This window comes from Sciurus carolinensis, chromosome 3, assembly GCF_902686445.1.
Source record: "Sciurus carolinensis chromosome 3, mSciCar1.2, whole genome shotgun sequence".
NCBI lineage: Eukaryota > Metazoa > Chordata > Mammalia > Rodentia > Sciuridae > Sciurus > Sciurus carolinensis.
Genome location: NC_062215.1, coordinates 47,304,416 through 47,325,697, shown reverse-complemented (window position 1 = coordinate 47,325,697; position 21,282 = coordinate 47,304,416). Strand labels below are relative to the sequence as shown.

General features: G+C 43.1%; 1 protein-coding gene across 5 annotated transcripts in view; it reads left to right on the top strand.

The window, feature by feature from the left end:
• Arhgap44 (Rho GTPase activating protein 44) overlaps positions 1-21,282 on the top strand; it is a 176,251-nt gene that overhangs the window by 139,879 nt on the left and 15,090 nt on the right. For 3 of the 5 annotated variants that reach the window (XM_047543050.1, XM_047543046.1, XM_047543048.1), the window contains exons 10-18: positions 18-145; positions 3,918-4,029; positions 4,378-4,459; positions 9,012-9,092; positions 10,674-10,787; positions 11,428-11,519; positions 13,091-13,271; positions 20,122-20,139; positions 20,942-21,163. In XM_047543050.1, the coding sequence (XP_047399006.1) occupies positions 18-145; positions 3,918-4,029; positions 4,378-4,459; positions 9,012-9,092; positions 10,674-10,787; positions 11,428-11,519; positions 13,091-13,271; positions 20,122-20,139; positions 20,942-21,163 (1,030 nt within the window). The remainder of the gene's footprint in view (positions 1-17; positions 146-3,917; positions 4,030-4,377; positions 4,460-9,011; positions 9,093-10,673; positions 10,788-11,427; positions 11,520-13,090; positions 13,272-20,121; positions 20,140-20,941; positions 21,164-21,282) is intronic. The other 2 variants (XM_047543047.1, XM_047543049.1) reach the window with 2 other exon arrangements.

Here is a 21,282-nt window from a genome sequence, read left to right as displayed (position 1 = left end):
TTTCTTCTCCTCCTCAGAGGCCTGGGTTGAGAAACCTTCCTTTGGGAAGCCTCTGGAGGAGCATCTCATGATCAGTGGCCGAGAGATCGCTTTCCCCATCGAGGCGTGTGTGACGATGCTGCTAGAGTGTGGGATGCAGGAGGAGGTAGGGTGGACACGGCCAAACCAAGCCATTGGCAGTTCTGCTCTTCCAAGAGGGAGCATCTCCAGGGTCTTCTCTCCTGTATCATCTCCATGCTGGCCCCCTGGAATCCAAACACGGAGACAGGGGATGTTGTTCTGTCCCCTGTCCTGCAGATATAAACTGGTTCTGCTTTTTCTTATTTCATATTGAGAGAAGAGGATTGTGGGAAACTTGTTACATCTGTCTCTGGGGTTTGAATGTCCAGATTTGACCTGTGTTTCTTCTTACGCAATGTGATTTGATGACTTTGGCATTGTGTTGCCACCATTACTACTACAACTCATTCTACCTCCTCCTTTTGTATAAAAAGTTTCCTAATTTCCAATATAGAACTCTAACCTTTTGGATCATAACTCTTTTATAGACAAAATTTGATTAATAGCAACAGTAGAAAGTCTTTTTAAAGAACTGCAGGTAAAAAACGATCTATGAGAAATAAGTGGTGGCAGCTGTCTTTATTGCTGTATGAATTGTTTCTTGGGAGATAGATCCATCTTTGGTTTCTTCAGTAGGCTATTTTAATATCTTTATCGAATCTTCCTTTGATCTGATCATCTTAGTCCATATCTGTTTAGGCAAGGCATGCATTTATTATTGAACAAAGTGTAAAATGAGATAGGAGGCTTATAAACAGCCTCGCATCTATCCAATAAGCTGGTTAATCAAAAACAGACTGTAACCTAAATGAGCATTGGGTCACATGGGACAAACTAAGGCTACTGTGGAAGAAGGGGAAGCCAGGGAACATTCATGTCAGTGTTGGCTGTTTCCATGTGCCAGGCCTATTCAAGATGTTAGATATTCAAAAAGAAGTGGGAATTAATGTTTTATTTTTACCCCATTTCATGTGCCTTCACATTTGTCATCAATTAAAGAAGAATTCCCTGTGATATCTGATAGTTTCATGGTGGTGGTGAACTGGTGAACTGGACTTTTTAGCCCCCATCTTTTTTTTTGTTTTTGCTTTTTGAATTAGGGAAACATGTACACACACAAAGATAAGATAATGGGCCCTATCCACCAACTCATGGTCCATCTGGTTTCATCTCTACCTCCATTTCCTGCTTCCTAATCCCTGCTTTGGATATTTTGAAGCTAGTTTCAGATGTTGTTATCATTTCATTTGAAATGTTTTAGAATGTATTTCTAAAAGACAAGGAATATTCTAAAATATAGTCACAACAGTATTATAGAAAAAAAAAACAACAGTAATGTTTTTACATCATTACATATCTAGTCAGTGTCAGTTGGTTCCTGAAGAACAGACTCTGACATCTCTCGTTTTGTTTCGACTTTCCTGACTTTGCCCTTTCTGGGCTATTCTACCACTGGACAAATCTTGCACTCAACTAATCTCTCTCCCTCTTCCTGTCTTCCCCTCTTCCCTCTCTCCCCTTCTCCTCCTTCGCCTCCTCTCTTCCTTTCTCTCTCTACCTCTCCATTTCTCTTTCTTTTTTCCTCTACTTCACATCAGCTCTTTCCCTTTAATAGCAACTATGCTTAGGTTTCCACTAACTTAGGCAAAAAAAAAAAAAAAATCTTTCAACCTTGGTAGAACTTCAGACTCCTTTCCTCGTCTCTGGGTTTGTTTCTGCTTCCCAGTTTCTAAGAATGACTTTCAGCATTTGCTGTTCGAGCTTCATCACCACCATTTAGTCACTGCTCTTCTTTGGCGTTGCTTCCATCCTCATTCCTGCATTGCAGCTGCCCTCAGGGACCCCCAGGGAGCCCCAGGTTGCCAGATCCAGGCCCTCAGTCCCAGCCTCCTTGGCCACACAGCTGCCTGATGTTGCCAGTGCAGCCATCCCTGAAGACCAGCTGTCCCCTCCAGCCCCCAACCACAGGGCCTTCGTCATTCCCTGTTCAGCATCACCTCCTGCTCTCCTCTGTCTAGTCTTTCCTGTCACATAGTCATCATCTAGTGTTTCACATCCACCTCAGTGGGAGGGCTCCACCTGTGTGGTGGCATGTTTTATCATTTCCTTGAAAATTTTCCTCTATACTCACAAAGCTACTCCCTACCTTTTAAATTTTTTTTTTTTTTTTTTTTTTACCTGCAGATGGATAGAATACCTTTATTTATTTATTTTTATGTGGTGCTGAGGATCAAACCCAATGTCTCACATGTGCCAGGCAAGTGCTCTACCACTGAGCCACAGCCCCAGGCCCCTGACTAGCTATCTCAATAATGCTTCCTTTAATGGAGTGCTCTCCTGTCAGTCACACAATCAAATATCTAAAGGCTTAAACACTCTTCTCCCTTATCCACAGGGAATATGTTCCAAGACCCCCAGTGGATGCCCAAAACTATGGAGAGTACCAAACCCTGTACACACTACTAGGTTTTTTCCTATACATACATACTTTTAATTTATGCATTAGGTATAGTAAGAGATTAGCAGCAACAATAATGTATTAGAACACTTGTAATAATATATCATAATAAGCTATTTAAAGAAATAATTATGAGTTATTTATTTCTGTAATTTTCCATTTAGTATTTCTAGACTGAAGTTGAACAAGGATAGCTGAAACTTACAGAAAGAGAAAGAGAAAGTGCAGATCAGGGAGGGGAGTTATTGTATTTGACATTGTCCATCACCAAGTACTACTGGCCCTTCTTGCTTGGCTATGGCATGGTTTTGTGAAAGTCTAAGCCTCTCCTCAAGTGTATTCTGTAGCTTGGTCTCTTAGTCATAGCCTTACAGACACATTAGTCCAAACATATTTGTATAACTTCCTCACATACATACCAAAGAGCTTTGTACACTTATGTATCTGACACACCCTCCACTAAGAAGGGAGTTAACCATCTTAACAGGCCAGAAACTCCAGTATTCCAGACTGACCATTTTCTTCTAAAGAACTTGGAAATCTGAGTGACCATAAAAGTTTAAAGGAGCAAGGCACATTCTGCCAACTTGTTTCTCAGTCTGTAGTTTGGACCACAGAACACAGGAAGCTATTGGGCACAGTGGGGTTCACCTATAATCCTAGGAGCTCAGGAGGCTCAGGCAGGAGGATAGCAGATTTGAGGCTAGCCTCAGCAACTTAAAGAGACTCTCTCAAAAGAAAAAATAAAATGTACTGGGGATGTGACTCAGTGGTAAAGCACCCCTAGGTTCAATCCCCAGTACCAATTAAAAAAAAAAAAAATGCAAGAGCTAACAAGGTGAAACAGAAACCAGCAGGGCTTCCTATTTAACTTCCCTGGGACATAGAGGTTCCTTTTCAACTCTGACCTGCATTTGTCTTTTCTTCAGCACACCCTATCCTCTTCTCTTTTTTGCATAGCTCACTTTTGCTCTACAAAGTACAGAGGCTCATGTGGACAAAGTGATAGTAATTCCAAAGTAATGCCAAGGATAGAACATGGAGGCTCTGTTACACACCCCTCAGAGACCTTTTCTCATCTGACAAGGTCTCAGTCAAATTCTTCTCAGGATGTATCTTAAATATACAGGAACAACAGTCTGAGTGCTCAGGGTTCTAGTAGCCAATAGATACTTAGGGAACCAGTATAATGAGCCATCCTGGCATCAGGCAGGGGAACAGCACAGTGGGTAATGTAAGACCTAGTCCCTACTCTCCAATTGCCTATGTCTGCAGGAGGAGACATAGAAAAGAGGCAGAAGCAATATTGAAACCTGGTGTTAGAAGAATATACCTTGGAGGTTTTCTCTTGTTACCTCTGAGTTGCAGACTGTCCACTAACCCTCTGTCCTTTGTGTAGGGACTCTTCCGAGTAGCTCCCTCTGCCTCCAAGCTGAAGAAGCTGAAAGCCGCTCTGGACTGCTGTGTGGTGGACGTGCAGGAGTACTCGGCAGACCCCCATGCCATTGCAGGTGGGTGTCTACAGCTGTTAGCAGGATTCTCTAAGCCTTTCCGGTAGGCTTTATTCACATGTGCCCACTCAGGGCCCAGTTTCAGGTCTGGTTGCTCTGGCCCCTTGAAGGACCAGAGAAGATGTAGTGATGTGGAAAGTAAGGGGGGCAATGTGCCTGTCAACCCAGGTCCCCCTGCCAGAGCCCTGGGCCTGTTCTTGTGAGAAGCATGTGAGAAGCCTCCATGTGGTCTTGTGTTGGTCAGGAAGCTGACCAACAGCTTCTAGATGGTCTCTAGATGGAAGCCACGTGGATAATGCAGGCTGCCAGGTCATAACGGCTTATTGTCATTATTGTATCTACGCTCAGGAGCTTTGAAATCTTACCTCCGAGAGTTGCCAGAACCACTCATGACCTTTGAACTCTATGACGAGTGGATCCAAGCGTCCAAGTGAGTACCTGATGTTGGAGTGTCTTGTGGGTTGGAGTTTATGGGGAAGGACCCTCATCTGTGCTCAGAGTCTCAGACCCCAGAGGCTAAAGTCCCTTATGTAAAATGGCTTACTATTTGCATATAACCAACACATACCATCTTGTATACTTTAAATCACTTCTAGATTACTTATAATGCCTAATGCAGTGTAAGCACTATGTAATACTTTTATTAACTGTATTATTTAGGAAATAATAACAAGGAAAAAAGTCTATATATATTCATACAGATGCAGCCACCATAGGCTCCACTGCCCAGTCCACAGTCCACAGATGGCTGACTACGTGGATGTGGAACCCAGGAGTACTGAAGACTGACTGTATTTTTTGAAGATAGGGAAGCATGTAACCTGGGATCTAGCACTTCCATGCCTAGATTCCCATCATGAAGGCATGTTTCCAAAGAAGCGTGTACAAGGATGTGGATTGCAGCATTATTTGGGATAACAGAAGCCTGGAAGTTAATTTAAGTTAACTATTTAGTGGACAGGGGCAGTGGGAGTCATGGCTAAGTACATGATGGTGCATATATGCTGCAGCATTTTCTGAAGCCATTAAAACCAAGTAGCACTGTACGTGCTGATATGAAAACATGGAGATTTATTGTTGAGTGGAGTAAATCAAGTTAATGAGGATACAAGGTGATATTCTTTTGTTAAAAAAAAAAATATATATATATATATATATCCAACACACTCAAGTGGTAGAATTTTAGGTATATCTGGATATATGTGGAATGAAGTGCATTAAAGAGGGTTCTGGAAGGGCTCACTCAGGCAATGGCAGTGACCCCTGCTGGGAGTAGAGTAGGACCCGAGAGTGGCTATGGTGGTCTTTGCCCTCATCTGTGATGGGAATATCATAGCCACAACTAATTAAAAGGTGGAACAAGAGGGCAGTGGATGCTGTCTTGTCCTCCTGAGCATAAGCCTCAGGGAGCAGGCCTCAGCGAGGAGCCAAGCCAGGCCTGCGTGGTGAGTTGAGAGGGTGGAGAATCAGGAAAGCAGATTCTGCCTGTACGTCAAACCCTGCAGCTCCTCAGTGGGCTTTCCTTCTCAATTCTTGGGCTCTTTCCTTGGTTTATTCCTGCGTAGGGTGTTACATGTTCTCATTGGCTATGGGTAACTACTGTTCCAAACTGGGTGAGGTGGTGAATGCCTATAAATCCCAGGGGCTGGGGAGGCTAAGGTAGGAGGATCACAAGTTCAAAGCCAACCTCAGCAATGTGGCAAGGCCCTGAGCAAATCAGAAAGACCCTGTCTCAAAATAAAATATTTAAAAAGGCTGGGGATGTGACTCAGTGATAAAGCACCCCTGGGTTCAATTCTATGTACCAAAAAAATAAAAAGGAAGAACTGTCTCCAGTAAACACTGTTGAGAACTGGCACCAGAGGAAAGGGGGTGGGGAGTGGAAATGGTACAGTCAGAAGACAGAAGAGAAGAATGTTTTATGAGAGGAGGTCTGGAGCAAATAGCTATCCTAGCAAGATACCCATGAATGGAAATGGTATCTTAGATATATATATATAGATAGATATATATATAGATATACATACACCCAGATATATCTGGTATATATATACCCAGATATCTCTAAGATACCATTTCCGTTCATGGGACTTAGTCATCAAGGGCAGCCTGGTTAATCTGTCAGAAAGAACCTGGTGTATAATTCTGATGCTGATACACTCCCCCACCCCTTTCTCTTTGATGAATCGGTTTTTTTTTTTTTTTTAATTGACACACTTTCGTATAGGTTTATAGAGTGTAATGTGATGTTTCAATCCATGTATATATTTTATAATGATCAAATCCAGCTAAGTAGTATAACCATCACCTCCAACATGATCCTTCTACTTCTTAAAGAACTGAGGGCTGAAAGAGACCCAGCTGACCTGGAAGTGAAACCAGGCTTGAATGTGCAGAAACAGAGGATGCTCACTTCAATCAAGTTACACAAGTGTTTTTATTAATGCATTCTAAAAGGCTGGCTGAAGTGAATCTGTGGTACTGTTTTGTCTTATCATGAAGAGCAAGTATTGGACTCTGTGATGATATTAGTTTTAGTAAGTGGTACCATTGTGCTTATTAGAAGCTTAACTTTGCCCACTATACATCATTTTTAAGTTACTTTAATTTCACAGAAATTCTTACTAAGTGGTTTGTGCTATTTCCTCCTTTTTCCAGTTGAGGAATTTGAGGTATAGAACAGCTACATAGCAGCAGGCTGCTTGCCAGCTAACATGTGGCACAATGAGAATTTGAATCCATGGAGTCCAGTTCCAGAGTCTATGCACTTAACTACTTTATGCCTCTCTAAAGAAAGACTGGTCCCGGGAGGAAGTCAAGCGAAAACATTATTTGCTGAAAACCATCCTCTTTTTTTTTTTTTTTTTTTTTAAATCACAAAGTATACAAAAGATCTGGATGCTATAAAGCTAGAGAATGGGAGGCTAGCTCAGTACATCACCACCTACAGAGATGCTCTCCTCACTTCATTGGCAGAGGTGGATCTCCATTAGGAAATAGGAATGACCCAGTGACCCAAAGTAGTCCATGCCTTTGAACAAAGGGAAAATGAGAACTTATTTCTACACTGGATTATAAACTGACGTATGATTATCATATGTCCTGCAGAAGGCCTGCCACCTAAGATCACATCTTCTAATGTTTTGCCTGCAACAATTGTTTTCAACCCTTTGTGTGCATCAGATTCTCCTGTGTGCTTCTAAAAGATGTCAGTGCCTGGACATTTTATTTCCCAGAGAGTCAGGTGGCATTGGTCTGGGTTCTGTGTTTCAAAGCTCTCAAGGCTGTCGGATGCATAATCTTGACCCTTTGATGAAGCTGAGTTTCACCGGAGGCCAGAACACCTTAACAGGGCATTGTACTGTGGGCAGACTCCTAAAGTACAGACACGTCTGCCAGGGATGGAGCATCTGGAATCCAGCAGAACAAAAAGTAGACCTTTTCTTACAGGGTTAAAGCAGAGGGGACTTCCTTGTCATGCAGGCTGAGGAAAACAAGGCCTCTTCTGATGGCTTGTTGTGAATCTTCTAATTTTGGAAATCCAGTCATTTTCAGACTTCAGTTGGATCTCATGGCACTTAAAGTGGCCCCGTTTTGTTTTGCTTTGGTCTCATCTGCTGTGGCCCAGTACTGGAAGCTCCTCTAAAGTAGCAGCTTCCCATGAACTGTCACCTTAAAAAGGTCAAAGATCTGAAAAGGGAGTGGGATTCAATGCCAAAGAAGCTGCCTCAGCAAATGACAGAGGTGACAGCAATAGCTGCAGATGCCGTTTAATGATGATGGCAAACTTTGCATGAACCAGCAGGAGGGCTGGGTGCTTTGCACTGATTCTCCTTCAGACCTCTCTTGCAGCTCTGTGAGGGAAATATTATCACGAATCTTGTACAGAGGAGGAAACTGGGACTCACAGAGCTTGGAGAATTGGCACAAGATCACGGATGGTGCTGGGTCTTCCTAAACAAAACCCCACCTCGGCCAGGCTAGGGTCAGATGACAATTCCTTATAACATCATCTGTCACCTTTCTGTTTCTGAGTGGTTTTCACTCTAGTCTCCTAGTTAAAGATTTTTATGGAGAATGCCTGCCTCCTTCTCTAGGCAGAAATGAGGAAAAGTTTTCTCATCGTGGTCACGATCAATGGCAGTGAAGTGTGCAGGGGACAGCCAAACCTCAGCTTTGGGTGCCAGGTCAGCAGGTCGGATCTGGGCCTCACCCTGCTGTTATGTATCTTTCAGTTTTTCGAGAGAAAAGATTCTTTGAACATAAGACTTTCCTGACCATGTAAGGTCTTGATGTAGATTTATATAAAAAAAGTAGACCTTTAAATAATATATATTTATTTAATTCTAAGAGTAAATCATTTTGTATAACAAAAAAATCCTTCAGCTACTGGAAGTTATCCATTCCCTGAGTTATTTCTTGAAGGGTCAGATTTCTTGATGTTTATGTAATCTCCTTATTCAAAAATTATTTACTAAGGATCTATTATATGCCAGATGTTAAGAAAATTAATAAGCAGCAATATCTTAATATATAATATCTTAATATAACATGCAGCAATATCTAAATACCTAACTATGCATTGAACTGGACTGCAGGCTGCCACTACAGGGTGCATGGCTGGACTCCTTGACTGGCGTTCTGGGTCCTTCTGATAACCCCATAACTCTGTACTCCGGAGCAGGTCTCTGGCCTCTGTCCCATGCCCTCACCTGCTAGCCTGGCATACATTCACTTGGAACATGTGATGTGTACAGAGGAAACTTTGTTAAAGTAGCACAAGACAAGATGGAAGGATAACATAGAAGGCAAAAAAAAAAAAAAATAATAATAATAATACCCAAACATTTTAAATAATAATAGCTTGCTGTTATTATTGTTGTCTCCTTCTTGTCCAATATGATAATGACTGGTTAATATGATTGCCAATGGGGATTCCTTGAATCATGCTCAACCAGTGGCTTTTCGTATTGTTTTCTCAGTATCCAAGAGCAGGAGAAGAGGCTTCAGGCCCTGTGGAATGCTTGTGAGAAACTGCCCAAGGCCAATCATAACAACATCCGGTAAGTGGGTACTGGAGACGTGTGGATTGGACTTATTTAAGCCCCAGATATGAAGTTCTCTGGGTAAAAGTCACAGTAACCTGTGTGCATGGCATTTTTGGGGGGTGTGTTGTTGGCCTACAGGGTCTCTTTTAAGCCTCAGACAACCTGTGGGTTACTACCATTTTGCAGATAAGGAAACCGGTTCAAAGCATCTATATGGTGCTGGAAGCTACCTAACTAGCTGTTGTCTAATTCTCTCAAGTTATTTGTTTTGCAAGAAGTGAAGAAAACTGCACTCTAGCTTAAGATATTGGGAACTTACAGTAAAGGTAAGATGTTCTTGGACACTTAGAAGCTGACCAGTACTGGAGCTGGCAGAGGCAAAAGTGTCCTTGAACCAGTCATAGGAAGAGGAGGCGAAGGAGAATATTATGCACCTTTCACTCAACCTTTCATTCAACACAGAGGTTTTTCCACGTCTTGTCTCACTTTTCCTGGCTAACCCCTGGACTTCTCACTGTGCTGCAGATCTTTCCCCATACCCTGGCTTCTGCTTTCTCATCACAGTGTCTTGCCAGCACCCCTCCTGGCCCTGCCACCTTTCCCTTGAGCTTCTTCAGCTGCAGATTTTCAGCTTCAGCACCTGTAACCATCTGCCTAATTATTTCTCTTTTTTTCTTGTTAAAAAAATCCCATCAGCAGTCAAGTAGTGGTTCCTGAAAATTAAACACAGATGCTGGGCATGGTTAACTCATTCAGGAGGCTGAAGCAGAAGGATTGCAAGTTCAAGGCCAGTCTCAGCAACCTAGTGAGACCTTAAGCAACTTAGCGAGACTCTGTCTCTAAGTAAAAAATAAAAAGGATTGGGGATGTGACTCAGTGGTTAAGTGTCTCTGGTTTCAATCCCCAGTCCCCCTCCCCCCCCAAAAAAAAGAAAGAAAAGAAAATTAAACTTTGAACTACCATGTGATCCAGCAATTCTGCTTCTCAGTGTATACCCCCAAAGAATCAAAAGCAGGGACTTGATAGTTGAATACTCATGTTCATAGCATGATTCCAAAGTGGAATTAACCAAAGAGTCCACAGATGGATAAATGGACCTATGGTTGATTTCCACTTTTTGCCTATTATGAACAGTATTGCTGTGAGCATTCATCTACCAGTTTGTGTGTTGATCTACTTCTCTTAGGTATGCCCCTGGGAGAGGAATTGCTGGATCATGTGCTAAGCCTGTATTGATTATTTTCTTCATTGTATCTTTCCACAAAACCTGACTCAGGGTAATTACAGAGGGTATCACCTCTAATTCAGAAGGAAAGATGGAGACTTCTTTCTAGCCAGTGTTCGTTGAAGCAGATGTTTGGCATCTAGCTGAGTAACATCTGAGTCTGTCTTGGTTTTGCAAAGAGAATACAGATTTCTGCTTTCCTGATATGTGATGTGTCTTCATTATATGTGATGTGTCTTCATTATACTGCAGGATGTATGAGTCTCGCTGTCAGTAAGATGTGCTGCAGGAGAGACGTGTCTGTGTGGTCCTGGGCAAAGATGGCTGGTGTTGAGCCCGAGTTAAACCTGACTTTTCTCATTTCTTTTCAGATACTTGATCAAATTTTTATCAAAACTGTCAGAATATCAAGATGTAAACAAGATGACTCCCAGTAACATGGCGATTGTCTTAGGACCCAACCTCCTCTGGCCACAAGCGGAAGGGTACGAGAAGGGAGGAGAGCCCTGTGGGCTGCAGGGAGGGATGCAGGGGGCACACAGGAACATTGGCAGGACCCTGGATCATCACCAGCCTCACTGATTCTTCAAGTCCTCATTCTGTCATGGCCTGCTTCTTTTATGGGGGAAGGCAGAGTTCTGCAGACCCTTCTCATCGTTGGTCTCAGAGCTGTGGGTCTGAAGGAAGGGTCTTCTCAGGGCTAACCCAAGTCAGCATCAGCATGAAAAGGAAGAGGACAAGGGACATGATGGCACCAGGTGAGGCAAACTCTCTCAGGTGCCCTGAACTCTCCTAAGAGGATACTTCCTCCCAGTGTCAAGATTCAGAGGGATGGAGAAGGGCTGTCTCCATGGAGACCTCAAAGTTGGAAAGAGGAGGAACCTGGCAACAATGAGAAACTGTACCTTATGCTAAAAGTGCCTTCTTGACTATTACTCATTTACCTGTGGCTATCCCCATTCAGAAAGGTGACGTGTCCCTTCTGAGAGAAAGCCAGCTCACAAACCTAGGCCTGTGGGGTTCCAGTCAGGAGCCCTTCCCGGGCTCTGTGACTAGAGGACCGAGGATCCCTCACGCTGCCATGGCTGGTGACACCTCCTGCCCTCCTTTGCTCTGTGCCTGCAGGAACATCACTGAGATGATGACCACAGTTTCGCTGCAGATTGTTGGGATCATCGAGCCCATCATCCAGCACGCAGACTGGTTCTTCCCTGGGGGTACGTATGGCTTTGGGGCAGAGGGGGGTGAGCAGGGAGATTGCTGTGAGTTTGAAAACCAAGGATCACTGCCCCCAGGCTTATTTTGGGTTTTACTTTAGTCTTTGCACACCCACATACGTGCACCCGCATGCCCACCCTGGTCTTGTCACAGCAGCTTCCTGCTCTCTTATCCGTGCTGAAGGAAGTTCTGGTGTGAATGTGCCCACTGTGGGTGCCAACTAGGTCCACCGATTCCACTGGTCTAACCTCCATGCCATGGTTCCTTCAGGCCTATGGATCATGGAGTGCCGCTGTAGAAAGGAGAGAGAAATCCTCTGCTTCAGACCCTTCACTTTATGCCTGCAGAGGGGCTGTGAGCCTGAGGTGGATGAGGACTTTGATTCAGGGCTCCCAGGTCATCTGGGTATTGTCCTTTCATTGCCCTAAGCTGTGCCCTTTGAGTTGCCCCTCAGCATGTAAAGATAGGACTCAAAGGCAGATTGTTTTTTCTTAATTCGAAATTAGATTCTCAAAGGGAGTTTAAGACATGTCCTGAGCCATGGAAACATCATTGCATAAGTACACATCTTCCAACTTTGACAGGTTTTTTGTTTTTGTTTTTGTTGGTTTTTGGTACTGGGGACTGAACCCAGGGTGTTATACCACTGAGTCACATCCCCAGCCCTTTTTGTTTTTTGAGACAGGGTCTCACTGTGTTGCCCAAGCTGACCTCACACTTCTCCTGCCTCAGATTCTCATGTCACTGGGATTAAGGTGTTTGCCACCATATCTGGCAGTGGTGACAGTTTTTGAGACAGCAATCATTATATTAAATTTAGTGTTTGCTGGAAAAAAAAAATCAAACCTGACACTGTGATTGTGGGTCAGAAACATTAAAAGGAGGCTGCTAGCTGTGCAGCAACATCCACTAACTCATGTGAAGATACAATGTCTACAATTCTGAGCTCTAGTCCTTAGAGGAAATCAAAGAGGTTTAGCCATCTTTCTTCTGCATATATTTGACTGTGAAAGCCCTGAGTGGCTGATCTCCTCAGAGTTATGTTGATGACACAAAGCTGGGTGAGGACAGGCAGTGAAAAAGGAGATCAGAGTCGAAGACAGTAATTCTCTAGGTGTGGGGAATGAGTGGATTCATTACATCATGGACGGACAGAATCGTGCAGAATGAATCTAGTCCCACTGACCAGGAGAAGAATGTGTCTCTTTGGGAGCCAACAAGTACCTCAATGAAATCTCTTCCTGTTTCTAACTTAAAAAAAAATATCCTCTTCAATTTATAAGAGGACTATATTCACTATATTCTATTTTACTAAGTCTTATTAAATTTTTAAAAGAATCACAAATGGACATTCCTTTATTAAATGCCAGTCTAGGTGTCCATAGGTCTTTTATTTGGCCTACTAATAGGATAAATGATTTTATTGAGATGAATTAATATCAATAGTAAGCTAATGTAGAACTGTGGGGTGAATTTTTCTAGGGGTAAAATGTGAAAGAGAGGCTCTCTGCTGCCCAGGAAGGTGTATCATCTCAAGAGATCACATATACCAATTTTCTCTTCCCTGCAGAGATAGAGTTCAACATTACAGGCAATTATGGGAGTCCGGTGCACGTGAACCATAATGCCAACTACAGCTCAATGCCCTCCCCAGACATGGACCCTGCTGACCGGCGCCAACCCGAGCAGGCCCGTCGGCCCCTCAGTGTTGCCACGGATAATATGATGCTGGAGTTTTACAAAAAGGATGGGTATGAACTGTTGTCCCTTTTTTCAGCCTTGGGGATTGGGAAGATTGTGGGGAGGGAGTGAGAGGTAAGGAAAGAAATAGAATTGACAGGAAGACAGCACTTACTACTTCAGCTTGGTGATCCATAGCAAGTGAACCCTGAACTCATGCTTGGTGCTGTGCTGTCTGGAACAGGTCTCTCTGGCTTGCTTCCCTTTGGACCAGGGTTAAGTATAGTTTTCTTAACTGATAACTGTGATCAGTATTGAGTAGTTCTCATCAAAATAAATTAAAGTTGGCCAATAAGGATAATTTAAAAAAATATATAAGCATTTCATTTTGACTCAAATGTCTAAATGTGGAGCTCAGGGTGCAGCTCTGTGGTAGAGCACATGCTTAAGCATTTGTGAAGTCCTGGGTTCCATTCCTAGTGCCAACAAAAAAAAAAAAAAAGAAAGAAAGAAAAAAAATGTGTAAATGTATATCAGTTCTTGATTCTTGTGGCTTTACTTTGTAGATTTGCTCAATTACATTCTTCAGAATCATCGTTGCATAAATAATGCTTTTAATGCATAATTTAACATTTCCAGTTTTAATCTCTAGAGAGAAAACCTAAAATTTGATGCAGTACAAGTGTCAAAATTTTCTAGGTTTTTGAGATTTTTTTTCCTCCATCTTTTATATTTGACACCTATCTTACGTCAGTCCAGTCCTTAAGAGACTCGTAAATGCATCCAGCTTTAAGTGTGAGAGTGTGTAGGAACAATCCTCTTTACCCTCATATTAAATGAATTCATGTCATGTTTGACTAGATGATATGATTCTCATAGCAAGTAAGAAGGACAGAGTAGATTTTATAACAAACTGTGATGACTTGTGAGAAGTACTAACTCTGTCTTAGCAACCTGCGTCTGTGACTTTATGAGAATCTATAGGGCACCCTTGATGCATAAGAAATGGATTGCCTAACTTGGTCAAACAGGTCCAATAAGTAAACTTTGGCTGGGAATTTAAAATCACTACCATAAAATAAAATTTAGTAATTGCTCCTTCAGGATACATGGGAGCAGAAAGCGCTGAATGAGAGTAACAGAAATAAATATAAACAGTAAGCTTTCCCCTTCCCAGATCAAAGATCTGTTTGAAAGGCAGATGACCGGAAAGGTTTAGGAGGGAAAGGTGAAAACCCCAAAACTGTGGAAGTGTGGGAATTTTACTTTTCACTCCTATTTATTCCAAATGAGAGTTGGCATTGGAGGTTGGAGTTGAAGAGGGGACCCAAGCCTTGTGTCCTGGTGGGGTCTTGAGGGTGGCCAGTGTCCCTCACCCATATGTGTGATGCAGGCAAAGGCTGTTTCTGTGCACATTGCTGTTGTTTATTGTTCTCTGTCTCTTAGGGAGAGATCAAGTTCTTAGTTTAGGCATTCAAGTAAGGAAGGAAAAAATTTTTAAGTCCATAAAAAGGAGCAAAATTAGAATCTGAGAGAAACAGAGACAGAGAACTAGACAATGCATTCAAATTTGTTTTAAAATCTCATTCTAAGTAGTAATTCAGTTCCTTCATGATGTTCACCAAACCAAGGGGATGCCCTCACGGGTCAGCACTTATCTGGGCAGGGATACAAGAACACCTGAGATCTGGTCCTGGGTGTCTCTGCATCAACGTGTGCTACTCCATCCTTCTGCCAAACCTGGTCTGATTCTCCATTTTCCCTGAAAAGCAGTCCAGATGGCCTTGGTTAGGGAGTTAGCACTGCAGAATCACCAGTATAGTTAAGTACCATTGGCCCCCTAGAGACACAGGCCAATGCAAAAGCATAAACAAAGTTCTTTTGTTTCAGAACTTTGTAAATGATATGTCCCTTCTGTGTGTCATTCTGATCTAAAGTTGAAATTGTCACCGTCTACTTTGAGGGTCTAGGAGATGCACTATGTAAATTATTGTTGTACATGAAATAAACTACATTGTGTATATTTTGAAATTTGCATTTCACATGAAGATCTTCCTGGTTTAGGGTAACCCTCAAAGAACTGTCTGAGGCTAAGCTTCAGTATACTGTATGCACCACATAATGATATTTGATCCATGATGGACCGCATGTATGACATGCATATCACTCAGAGACATTATACCATCTTAGTTTGTGTAAGTACTCTCCCGTCGCATAACAGTGGACTTGCTCAGTGACACATTTCTCAGAACATATGTTGCCAGTAAGCAGAGCATGATTGTGTGTGCTTTAAGGTACAGTGAGCTTTTGGTGATCAGTTCTAAACTGGCTTTAAGAGAATAAGAACCCCCAAATTGAAAGTGTTTTAGGGGAAAAGAAAATAATTTACATCCGTTGAGTCCTTGTCTTATCTTAGCAAGTATCCAGTTTCTTCCATGTCCAGTATGTGTGAGGAAAAGGGTTTCTATCGTAGGGGTGGGCTCTCTGTAAATTAATTGCTAAGAAACTTATTTAATAGAAAAACTATAGGAGAACAGGGGCATGACCATTGAGCCATAGCAATCTGTCTCTAATAATGGAAGAGTCTACCTGCCCTTTATTTATAGTTGTACAAGTAAAGAGGGAACTAGGAGGAGCTTCTTCTGTGAAACAGAATGGGGTGGAGTTAAGGAAGCCATTTGCTCTAGCAGGTCACGTGACACTTCCATGACACGCAGATTCCAGCGGTGAACCACTCTGCATGGATACTACATGCCTCAGGCCATCTAGAACAATCTCTCAATGATTGCCAGTTCCTGAAAACCATATTTCTGTGTCTGAGAGCTCATCAAGCCTGGTTTACTAATCATAGATGGCTCCCGACAAGCAATGTTAAGGAAATCCTCTATATTTCTCCCCATTTCTAAGATTTTTAAAATCTACATTCCCAAGTCTTCAAACTATCCATTGAAACACTGACTAATGAAAGCTCATATTATGGAAGATTTTTGACCAGGTTAAAAAAAGACAATTTTATATGTATATATACATATATATGTAAAATATATGTATAATTACATATATTATATAAATATATAAATTATATATTGATATATATAAATTACATATCAATAAAACTTACTTTAAGAAAATGAAACAATAATTTTAAAAAAGGTAAAGAAAAAATAGAACTTTTAATTAAAAAAAAAAAAAAAACAGGAAGAAAATTCCAAGCAGATAAACCTGATAAAGTATGACAGAAATGATAAGTTCCCCAGTGATGCCAATGACATTTTCCTGGACTAATGGCTTCTATATTCTAGATATCATATAAGGTAGTTGGTGCCCCTTGTGACTTAGAGCTTTGTTCTTGATGCCTTTCTGGTTCATAGTGACAAGAGGACACTGAGTTTCTGTGGCAAATCATGGGATCAGATTTAGGAGCTCACATACATATTTTCATCATTGTGTTAGACAGAATAAATCATCCCCCAGATAGTAGGTCCTAAATCTGGAACCTGTGCCTATTACATTATTTGGAAAAAAGGTCTTTGCAGATGTGATTAAAATAAGAATATTGAGCCAGGTACAATGGTGCATGCCTATAATCACAGCAGCTCGGGAGGTTGAGGCAGGAGGATCATAAGTTTGAGGCCAGTTCAGCAACTTAGCAAAGCTCTAAGCAATTGGTGATACCCTCTCTCAAAACAAAATATATAAAGGACTGGGGATGTGGCTTAGCAGTTAAGTGGCCCTGGGTTCAATCCCTGGTACCGAAAACATAAACATTAAAAAAAAAAACAAAAAAACAAAACAAGGTTGTCGAAATAAGGATTATCATGCACCCGACATGACAGCACATGCATTTCTTATAGGAAGGAGACAGGTAGATTTTACGACACTACAGAGAAAGATTTGAAAATGGAACAGAGAGATTTGAAACCACAAGCCAAGAAAAGTCAGTAGCCACCATTAACTCGATGAGGCACAGAAGGATTCTCTGGAGCCCCTGGAGAGCATACAGTCCTTCTGAAACCTCAGTTGACCTTAATGATACTGATTCTGGACTTCTGGCCTCCAGAAATGTGAGGGAATACACTGTCTCTTATACACCACCGTGACCCATTCTATCACTGTTCAACTTCTGCCGCCAGGTCATACTGCAGGACATACAAAAATTATCTTATGATAATGATCCTCTTGAAGTTGCTAGAAGCAGCCTCATTCTGTAGATGAGCGCTCTGTTGAATCACTGAGTATCTTAACTGGGACTGGAGGTTGGGGATATTTCAGAACCTACCTGTTCCTTATTAGAACCTCATGAAAAATACAAAAGTGTAGTTTATGGCATACCTCTAAGAAATATAAGATACGTGCAGGGAGGAGCCAAGCAGGGAAGATTGTACTGTAGTGGGGCTGCCTAAAGCACGTGGTATGCTCACTGAATCCTAGTGGCAAGCGGTGACAACTCTGGATTCCTCGTCTCTTACCTCCATACCCTAAAGGACAGCAGTGGAGACAACATCCCAGGCTTGCATGATTCTGCAAGCCCTCAACCCCTGTCACCTTGCTGGCACAGAAGAGCTAGAAAAGCAGCTTACCTGGAGGTTGGTTCCCGGACTCTGTCTTGTACCTCCTGCTCATTGACTTCCAAGACCTTGACTTCTTAGAGGTTCTTCTGAGCCTCTGGCTTCTTGCTTTCACCTGGATTCATCTTCAACTATGAAGCTGAGTCCCTCAGTTTTCACCAGAAGGCCGTGGGAAATCTTAACATCTGAAATGACTTTAGGTATCCCTGCAGCAGCATCTATTGAAGTCAGTATTTTTTTGTTTTTTAATTCCACTTCCATTTGTTGCCTCTTAAGAAACACAAGCCAGGCATGGTGACTCATGGTAATCCCATGGACTTGGAAGGCTCAGGCAGGAGGATTGTACCTTTGAGACCAGCCTCAGCAACTTAGTGAGATGCTGTACCAAAAGAAACAAAAAGGACCGGGGATTTTGCTCACTGGTAAAATGCCCTGAGTTCAAACCTCAACACCAAAACAACAACAAAAAACAAACCCACAAGCAGTTCCTTGAGCCTGGCTACCATTGCTTCTTTATGGGATACAGCAATGAATGAAAACTTTTGAACTTGATACAACCTTCTGATTGAATTTTCCCCATTTGTGAACAGGTTCTCCTCCTTGGCAGCTTACTGACCAATTTTATAATTCCTGTCTTTGAGTTGAGTTTTATTTAGACATTCAGACATTTCATTATATCAATTTACTTATGGAGATAAATAAACTTCAGCCTCTATGTGTGTAGCTGCTGCCTATGTGGTTGGGTTGCTCTGTAAAGATTAATGTTACTGAAAATGTCAGTGAACATGGATGTGTGTTCACTGTGAGCATGTGGTACTGTCTCCCGTAAGAGAATGGTTTCAGCTGGCAACTTACTTGTGACTACTTACAGCACAGCAGCTGCTCTGTAAAGGCAGAAGAATACATTCAGCTCATGTTTCTCAGTTGCTGACCTTTGCCAGTGATATTTAGCAGGGTTCAATTGGTACCTACCCTATGCCCAAGCCACTCCTTCCTGTCGTAGCCTAGAATCTGAGGTTACTGATGCTGGAAGATGCTGTTAGAAATAGAAGGCATCCCCTCACCAGCCCGGGTCGTAAACCTCCCTCCACCCCATCCTTGGGAATGATCTTTTCAAACAGAATAGAATGATGCAAGGAAGAGAAGATGGGGTGGCATTTGAGTCTTTCAGGGTTGTTTTGCTGGTCACTGTAGGACACATCTCACACTCCTGCCATCCTTGCTGACCATTGCAACTAAGTGTTACTAGTTTTTTTTTTTTTTTTTTCCTCCCAAGTGAAAGAGTCTTTTGCTCTTTTCATCCTGGTAAATTCTGAAAGCATAGGTTGATAATCCCCCACAACCCACTTTAAATATAAGGGTCCAGAAATTTTATTGGCCTCCAAGAGGGTTTCTGGACAGCTTACAGAAGGTACTTACGGAAGGTGAAGATTTCTTACAACCAAAATGACTTAAAAGTTAGTGGATCCTGGAGAAAGACATCCCTCCTACACCTCCTCCTTTATAAGGAGCCTCCTTGAAGCAATCCAGGGGAGATGAAAGCTCTCAACCAAGTGTACATCTCTACGTATAAAATGTAAAAGGGTCTCCGGTGATCCTAGGGAGAAAGTGCGTCAAGAATCTGTCCCCATCCCAGGTCTGCTTGGTTTAGCATCCCTCCTCGCCTGGGTCCCTCACCGCAGGTCCATCCCAGATATATGTCCTTAAATGACTCAAATCCCACCTGCTGCATCTAATCTCCGAACTTAAACTTTTTGTTTTAATATCATGTCACTTCTACAAGGTAAAAATACCATTTTGGATGAGCAAGACTTCACCTTTGTGCTTCTGACCAGTGCAGATGACCATTTGGTAGGGTGGAGGCCAGTATAAGCACATGATAGCCCTGGTGCCTCCCCGCCACTGTGCATATAAATACTAGAGACCAATGCTGGCCTGGAGAGTGTTTTCTCCTGCACAGATATTTAGGTCTCCCTCCATACGAGAAATGCGAGCTTTTACCTGAGTCAGTGAATCTCTTCTCTAAGAACCACAGGACCAGTTATCTCTTAGACTGAAGGAAAGAGAACCAACCTTCTTCCAAGTCCATAAGATCCAGAAGAGGGCAAATGGCTACTTGTACCAGTTTCTTTCCCTCAGCAATATCAACTCTGGGCTGCTCTCTTTATTCGCCTGGGTGATTTTTTACCTCTACAAACAACAAGTAAATTGTAATAATTTAATGGCACAATAAAAACCCCTCCTAAAACCCTGACCTGGGCAAGAGACCCCCCCTTTCAGAAAGACATCCTTTATGTCCAAAGGAAGATGTAGATTTGTTGACACTAATATCTGTATGTTTCTGTCCCTGCAGCCTTAGGAAAATCCAAAGGTACAGTATCCTCTGGTAGCTAAAGGCCAAGTTCAATTTCAAACTAAGCGAACTGTGTTGTAGTGAGCTCTGTGAGAAGGTGAATGTGCCACGTTTGGTTGCTTGGCCGACTTACTTGAAGCTGTGTGCCCATCATTAAAATAGACTCAGAGCCTGTAAGGACCATAGGCATGAGCAGCCCCTTCCCCGCTGTGTAGGCAAGCAGGTGTGGCCTGCAGAGGTTGTGATGTGGCCAGGTGCCCAGCATCGGTGGATTAGGGGCCCAAACCCACATTACAAAAGAGGACTATTTAGATGTCTCCTGCCAGTGGTTCAGTGTTCTAGTCTGGTGCTCTCTGTCCTTGTCCCACCCACCTCCATCTCCCACTTGGGGGATGTGGTCATTCCCTGCCTCCCAGTTAGGCCACATTGTGCTCTGGGAACAGCTTGGATTCCACTCCCAGGGAGCTTGTCGGGCCATTATCTCAAGGATAGCTGGCTTTGGCAGAGGGTTGACTGTATATCTCGTCAACTCCCAAGCTGCTGACTGTGCCCTGCTGCAGCCTTGCCACTGTGGGAGGGCTGCTCCTGCCAAGCCTGGGCTGCAGGGGCTGCATCTTAGCTGGCCCCCAGCAGCCTGGGCGCTTGGAGCGTTGCTGACCATTCCCCAACCGCTGCGCATCGCTTCCTGGGCCCAGGAGGGTGCTAAGGCTGTGCTGCTCTTCTCCTAACACGAACCTGCTTGAATGTCTCCGTTTCGTGGGGGAGGGAGCCTGTCACCTGTCACGTGTGGGTAAGCAGGTATCTTTGTGTCCCTCGCCAGCATGGGTGTGAGGGTCATGGATACATCTTGGGTGGCTCGAAGAGGCTCCTCAGCTGGTCGGAAAGCATCCTGTGCCCCGCCCTCCATGCAGCCTCCCGCCCCGCCCGCAGAGCTTGCTGCGCCGCTGCCATCGCCCCTACCGGAGCAGGTCCCGGACAGCCCCGCAGCTCCTGCGCTGTCTCCATCCGGCATGAGCCTGCAGCCTGTGCCTGAGCGCGCCAGGTAAGCGCCTGCTACTGCTGTCTGGGGGCGGGCTGGTTGGCCAGCAGAGGGTGTCTGGGCTTGCTACTCATTCATTGCCTCTTGGATTTAACATCCCCGCCATCATTTCTCAGCCTTCA